This window comes from Dendrobium catenatum, unplaced genomic scaffold, assembly GCF_001605985.2.
Source record: "Dendrobium catenatum unplaced genomic scaffold, ASM160598v2 fragScaff_scaffold_974, whole genome shotgun sequence".
NCBI classification, from domain to species: domain Eukaryota; kingdom Viridiplantae; phylum Streptophyta; class Magnoliopsida; order Asparagales; family Orchidaceae; genus Dendrobium; species Dendrobium catenatum.
The window spans coordinates 339,140-346,744 of NW_021319436.1; the positions used below are offsets into that span (position 1 = coordinate 339,140).

The following is a 7,605-nucleotide window of genomic DNA, read 5'->3' on the forward strand; positions in this document are numbered from 1 at the left end:
TTAAAATTATGTAAAATCATGTAATGAGCATAAAAGCCCAACAAATAATTAAAATCTTACAACTAAGATCAATGCAAGACAAAAAAGGAATAATATACTGTAAATCTTATAAGTCAATACATCAATATATGGTATATGTATCGATCACTTATGCAATTGATCAATTCTATTACACATCACTTGTCATTCAGTAAGTTAATCAAGCATTCTATCTTTATCACTCAATCAGTTTTATTTAATCATATCATTCAATTATTCTTGTCAGTCTCAGTTATACAACTATACATTTTATATCAATATCCATATTTAGTAATAGTAAGCAGTAACAAAAAATCAGTGTCCATAAGGTTAACGTATGTACAATATCAGTAATAATATTCTATATCAGGATTAGTAATTAATATCAGAAACCAGTATCATTAATTAGTATTAGTAACAAATAATTCATATAAGTAATTAGTAATTAGTATTTTATTTAATAATCATGTAAGAGTATCTTGTATCTTGCTTCTGCCTTTATGTCCTCCGATCAGTTGCCCCTTATTTCTCACAATCTCTGTATGCCTTATAACTCTCCTAGAATAACATGGAACAATTTTCTTGAATGTTTATAATTCTTAAGCAATCTCCAGTTCCTTATGACTCACATCAATAAATCAATAAATCTTGAGGTCATCACGTGGGGATTATCATTTCATACATCTAATATAAATTAGAATATTCTTTTAATCAGATCAATATCACATTCTAGTACATATCAGTCCTATCATTTATTTTAGCTCATATTAGATTTTAATATTATCATATCAAATTACAACACATCACTTTAAACCCATTTTTAGTGTAACTTTTCATGCTCATTTCATAGAAATATTCATGTGCACATTTCTAACTAGTGAAAATATAATAAAATTATATTATATTATTCAGAATGATCAAATCTATAATCTATTAAAAGTTACACAATGAAAGCATACGAAATTAGGGGATAATACATTTTTGGCAAATTTATGAGAGATGAAATATGTATAATTTAAAATCATCGATAACATAAGTGAAAGGAAAGTTTCTTATAATGAATAGAATAATTTTTGTAAAAGAAATGTTGAATGAAAATGCCTCGAAAAACTTTCTTTATCTTCCTTCTTTTGCTTCTCTTTCTTCTCTCCTCTCTTCACTTCCTTTGTTCTCGGCCAAGCAAGTGAGAATGAGCGTAGGATGAGAAATGGAAGTGATATTTATAACAAAAAAATATATAAAAATACTGCTACTGGCCTAGTGCTGCAGCGTCGGAGCTAGCGCTGGAGCGCTGCATGCAGAATTCAGAATTTCTATAGAAACAGAGACTCAAATGCCCTAATGATAGTTTTTGGCGCAACTGTGCTCTCAAATCTAGCTCCTAGCGCTCACAAGCAAAACACCAAAGCACTCTAGTTCAAACAAAACTTAAAAAATTCATATTTTAAAATGCTTTTAATTTTTGGATTGTTACATAAGATATTTGGAATTATGTATTTTTGGTTCATTGTGGCTCTTCTAAGTTTTCAACAAGATAGAACATGGAAACTTTTGAGTCTTTCTAAGCCGAAGCCAGTTTTAATATTTTGGGGATATGTAATGGATGATTAAATCTTTTTCTTGGAGCTTTTGCGATAAATTCCTACTCTATCTCTCTGTGTATGTGTGTGTGTATATATATAGGCATTGGAGGGATTTTCTTTTGTTTTCCTCTTTGTTCAAATAACAGGGTGGGAAATGTCATTAGCCAGACAAAACTAAGAAGAAAGAATGGTGTTCAAGAAAACCCAGAAAATAGTTTAACAAGAATTTGAAGCTTAATTACTTGCAATATGCTACCTCCGAAGGAGTTTTGGGTAATTATATAGATCTTTTGGAGCAAAGACAACTTGATTTATTAAGGATATGAATTATTTTACATGCCCATTCTACATGATTAAGATGTTCTGAGGAAGTCTAGAAGTTTCAACTAAAAATAAAATCATTAAAGTAGCTTCATATTCTTTTTTTTTGTAATAAACAGAAAGCCTTCTATTATCAAATCTTGATGCCCTTGTACATTTGAGCACTCATAGTACCACTAAGCTATTTTGGAAACCCTCGGAAGGATTTATATATGATTTGAAGCACAATATGAGATTTTCTCCATACATATTATGAACTATCAAATAGCAAGTGAAAGACAAATACATGCTTTGCTCTGCAATACTATCTAATATTGTTAGGTGCATTCCTCTTCTCAATTTAGATTGAGGAAAATTCAAGTCCATCCACTGGCGACATACCTACAACAAAAATAATATTAATTGAGTGTTGTTTTCTTCTCAAGTGATGATGTAGATTTAAATTGCAAAGATGCTTCTTACTCAGTGTATGATGATATATAATGACTTTGCTAAGGTTTTAAATGATTGGATGAGAAGTATTTATATTTCTCTATTTAAAAAATTAATATTTAGGATTATTGTAATTGTGAGAGAATAGCTCATGAGTTGTGATAAAATTATGAGATGAGATGATGAAACAAAACCCACGAAAATTATATTGGTGTCAAATAATCAATTGAGTTATTCCACTAAAAATCTAGTAGGAAGGTCATTTTTTTACAAGGCTACTACTTAAAAAATATAGAAAACTTGAAGTGACCTCATATTATGCCCAGAGGTAAGAGAATAAAAATTTAGGGAGCTATTCCTAAATCATTGAGCAATTGTAATGGCGATATATTTTTCAGCTATCTTTTATAATTTATTTATATTTTTTAATATTTTTCTTGTTAGTTAATGACCTCTCAAATTGTTAGTTTAAGAAGTATAGAAGATTATATTCTATGATTCCGGTAGCTTTTCTCCTTATATAGCTTAATATTTGTTTTTGGTATCTACATACATATTTGAAATCTATAAGAGGATCGAATTGGGGTATTGATGGTCAATTTTAATATATTCCTAGATAATATGAGGCTATTCAGAGATGTTGAATGAATTGATCAAATCAGCAAGGGTCTTGATAATTGGTCATATGTTATAATCATGCAAAAATCTCTCCAAGATAATCCAATGATTAAATTTAAAATCAACTTCATCCCCCATAATTAAACTCTAAATCAACTTTTTTTTTTTTAAGATTATGTAAACTTGGTCATTGTTTTTTTCTTTTCTTTTAATATTAGCACAAGTAATACATTGCTTCATATACACATTATATATGTTAAACTATTTTTCAAGTAAAAAAAAAAAAAAAAAAAAAAAAAACAATATAGTTTAAAAAAAAAAAAAAAAATACAAACAATATAGTTTGAATTCAATCTCTTTATATATCAGGTCCTAAATATAGAAGATTCATCTGAATAAACCATTCCTTAACAATGCAGTATGTATATATTACCATGCATAATGTTATGCTTAGTAAGTTTGTTGGCTTTATGATTATATTCTAAGGCTTTGTTTGAGATGACTTTCTTGCTGTTTCTTAAAGCAGCTTTTTAGTACAAAATTAATATTTTTTTACTAAAAAGTTGCTTTAAGAAGTGGTAAAAAAGTCACTCCAAGCGAAGCTCAAGTCATTCATATATATTATACATGCCTTGTATGGGTATGAAGCTTCTACCTTCTACCTCCACAACCATTTTCCCTTTGGCAGTTAAAGTACATGGCAGCCACTGGTGGCCCAAGGCTGTAATATTGTGCAAAGTCTCTCGTATTGAAGTTTTGACGCCATCCTGGTGCATAAATTGTTTGCCGGATAGATTGCTTAAATAATACGAACACTATTCGATGAATCCCAGCTGTTGGATTCGGGCTTTCATAGGAGACCACTTCATTTCCTAAAATGACATGATCAAATATATAAGCTATAGCTTCTTTAATCTCTATGGCTTCATTTGGGACGGTTTTTTTGTTCCTTCTTAAAGCAGCTTTCTAGTACAAAAATTTTAATTACTGAACTAAAAAGTTGCTTTAAGAAGCAGTAAGAAAACCATCCCAAACGAAGCCTATGTTAATAGAAATTGAACATATTTGACAATTAAAAAATTTCAAAATATTAATTGGAGAAGTGAAATCTTTATTAACATTGTTGTACAGTATGCTGCCACTCACCATAATTTGCAGTGGTTGTTTCTTGGATATCTGTCACCAACCTAAAATACCAACTATAACAGTTAGTATTATTCCTAATTGATTACTGATAAAAACTTAAGGAAAATAACCATATATTATATAGCTATTTATAAGTACATATTGCATTTTAGTTTGCAGATGATGATTCTTTGTGAACTTTCACATTTACAAAGACTAAATAATTGAGAAATTGGCTATAACTCATACGATTATACTAACATGCTACTTATTGTCCTGAAAGCATTTTGTTGAATAAATAAGAGCAAAAAGAGGTTCTCACCAGAGCAAGTGCTCTCTATTTGTTGGATTACTGGGGCTAGGTGCATCGGGATCTATCATCACCTATATCAGCAATTCAGTTGAGTGCTTAAGGAAGGAGCATTGTGGAAATAAAAAAAGCTATAATATTTCTGAAAGATTTAGTCGTAAATAACATCTACTATTCATCATTTGCCATTAACAATGAAGATCATTCTCCAGAAACTTGCATTTCCTTTTTCAGTGAAGTTTCTAATAGTAAGATTAGTTTCATTAATTATAATTATGTAAAGCCTAAGTAGCTTTTAATTTTCTTGGAAATTCTGATAGTTGTAAAGGAAAGACAAAAAAAGGGAAAGAGATTCATGCGTATTCCTTTGGTGTACTTGCCTGTGAAGCTTGGCTTAGAAACACCTATTTATTTGCTATTTTAATAAAACACTTCACACCTTTATATTCAATGTGTAATTTGTTATTCTATTGATGTATCACTTTCACCTTTTTCGTTGTCCATCTCTTATACTTGGATATAATTGTTCTCTTTTATCAGATAGTGCCATGATCAATAATTAAGATGTTCTAGATATGCTTGAAAATGCTACAATCTTTTCCAACAAAAATCGAAACTTAATTTCAATTATGAATTCAGCCAAATATAATTACTATTCATACTACTTACAAGGGTATAATATTTCTGAATATCATATCCTTCTATCTCCACGCGAGGCTCCCTCGCCACCACTGAAGGCTTGAGTTCTGAACCATTGGTGACTTCCTTGTTGTTATAGATCACGCTCATCGATGCCGATCTTCTGAAAGGATCCAAGACATCACCAACAACCCTGCCAACAACTAGAGGATCTCTCGACATTGTGAAGCTAGAAACAAAAAATAGCTTCCAACTAAGCAATGCCAAACCAAATAAGAAGGCTATGAAGCTAATAGTTTGATATGTAGTTTTCAATGGTGGTGAGACCTATACATATATATATATCTGCATGAGAGGTTAATGGATGCTACAGAATCTCTTTTTTGCTCCCTAGGAGCAATTTTATACATAGGGGGTGTCGAAGTGTCAAAAAGAGAGGGAAGAGTGTAAGCCTTGCTCTCTTGCATTGAATCAAAGGAAAAGGGATTTTGATTGGACACTTGCCATGGCTGTGAATATAATCTTTAGCCGATTGCGAATATCTTATTCTCTCTTAAAAATTTGGAATGATATGTTGTAAAGTGCTAAACCTTTTGACTTGCCTAAGTGCTGCCTCCTGGTTTATTAATCCTCATATGGCGCGAATATTGGAGCAAAGACAAGCAATATGCTTCTATTTAAATGGAAGTGAGATTCTATGTTCTTAATTCCTTGCTGACTTCATGCATGGTAACTGTGAGGCTCATATAGGCCATGGGTTGGCTTGTTTTTCTTTAGGAAATGATACTAATATGCCTGTGCATTATGTGGACACTTCTGATATATATCCTAGAGAATAATTATTATTTTTTAAAAAGATTTTCTGAATGATCAATAATAAGAATAGAGGAACTGTTCAATATTTGATCAACCACTAGAAAACAATTAGATTTGCAATAAATATGAAAACTGCTATTGGGATTAAGTCTGTCAAACAGATTTGTGATAGTGGCAGCCCCTATCACAGATTTAATGATATTGAAGTAATATTAAAGAGTTCAGATAATTTTCAGATATGGGATAGCTGCCCTTGTAAATATAGTCTCTTTATGTTGTTTAATATTAATCGGGAATCTTCATATTTGATGGTTAACAAATCTGCTTATTAACACTATTATGTAAAGTATATAGGGATGAGAAAATTACTTTCTTTTTGCTTGAAAAAGTAGTAGTTACTCGCTTTAAGCTATGATTAATTAAGAGGCATTAACAATTGTGTTTTTCTAGAATTTGGGATTTTCCTAACAAAAAGAGATTTTTGACAAATAGTTAAAAAAACTAAAGCAAAATGGTAGGATGGTGGGAATTACGGCATTCAAGTGTGTTACCCCTTTTTTGTTTTCTTGATTCTTTTTTTAAAAAAAATGTCTGGTTTGTACTTTTAGGCATTTTTATTTTTTATTTTAGAAAATAAATCAATTTATTTTTTATAATAGTAAAAATCACTTTTAAGGTATTTTTTGATGTCAAAATTTTTTAAGAAAAAAAAAAAACTACTTTGAGTTATACTCGTCATAGCCGTAGCCCGTTGTTGCTACCCGCCATCACCACCAATTCTAACCTCTACCATCTATTGTTTGCCACTGCTCCTCTTTCCTGATCGCTACTTGTCAATATTGACTGTTGGTCACAATTGACCATTGGCACTGTAATTTCCGATTTCTACTAGCACGTATAACTGACTACCACTGCCAACTCAAGCCACCTACCGATCACTATCGCCTTTAGCTATTGACTCTAGACAATGCTACCTTTAACCAACTCTGAGCACCTCCAACCATCACTGAGTGTCGCTTAACATTGCTATCGCGATCGCCACTGCTAACTAAATGTCCGGTTCAATGCACTATTCAATAAAAAAACAAAGAAAAATAATAAAAACTTAGGATATCAAATGTTTTTATTTGGATAAAAACAAAACAAAAAGGAGACTCAGCTCGAGTCCAACGTTGTTGCACATGAGCAGTGACATGCGGAGGATGTTGCTCACTTTGACTCGTTCGTAGCTCACTAGCTGCACTAGCATGACCAGGATATGGCCTGGTTTGGGGAGCAGTTTGTGACTCTTTCAAGTTTCTTTCTACCGCCACCACCACCTCCATCAGATGATCAGGGGCCGTCTTTATTTTATTTTGGTTTTGTGATGTTATCTTTTCCTTGTTGTATTTTACTTTTGTTTGCTAGTTTCAGTTTTGTTTCCTTTCCACTTCCCTCCTCCTTTTTTGTGATGTAAAAAGTGGGAGTAGTTGTACCATTTTCTGTTGTACTGTGCTTGTTCTTTTATGTTTATTAGTTGTACTGTGTTCTTTCTTAAGTAAAATTTGAAGTTCTTGATTCACGTTATTTCTAATAAACTGCTTTAATTATTTGATTATTTGAATACATCAAAAAGGGGGAGATTGTTGCGAATATGATTTTAAGGAATATAATTTTGATGATAGCAAACATTTATGTTTCTCTACGACTGCATTTCCTACTAATGTTTCAGGTCCACAAGATCAAGCTACAAATTGAACCAGC

The 7,605-nt window shown here is 31.4% G+C and overlaps 1 protein-coding gene across 1 annotated transcript; it reads right to left on the minus strand.

The window, feature by feature from the left end:
• Positions 1-2,013: 2,013 nt before the first annotated feature.
• Positions 2,014-5,325, minus strand: LOC110113965 (protein FLOWERING LOCUS T). Its single transcript, XM_020846691.2, has 5 exons — positions 5,077-5,325; positions 4,420-4,481; positions 4,119-4,159; positions 3,628-3,844; positions 2,014-2,303 (listed from the first exon to the last, which is right to left on the minus strand). The coding sequence occupies exons 1-5, from the start codon at positions 5,266-5,268 to the stop codon at positions 2,279-2,281; spliced, it is 537 nt and encodes a 178-aa protein (XP_020702350.1). The 5' UTR covers positions 5,269-5,325; the 3' UTR covers positions 2,014-2,278.
• Between the last annotated feature and the right edge of the window lie 2,280 nt (positions 5,326-7,605).

What these genes read in the sequence shown, in the direction of transcription:
- LOC110113965 (XM_020846691.2), bottom strand. Translation starts at nt 5,268, where the DNA reads ATGTCGAGAGATCCTCTAGTTGTTGGCAGGGTTGTTGGTGATGTCTTG. An exon ending in TTCAGAAATATTATACCCTT is followed by an intron (nt 4,482 to 5,076) that starts GTAAGTAGTATG and finishes TTGCTGATATAG; the next exon opens with GTGATGATAGATCCCGATGC. An exon ending in AACAACCACTGCAAATTATG is followed by an intron (nt 3,845 to 4,118) that starts GTGAGTGGCAGC and finishes ATGTCATTTTAG; the next exon opens with GAAATGAAGTGGTCTCCTAT.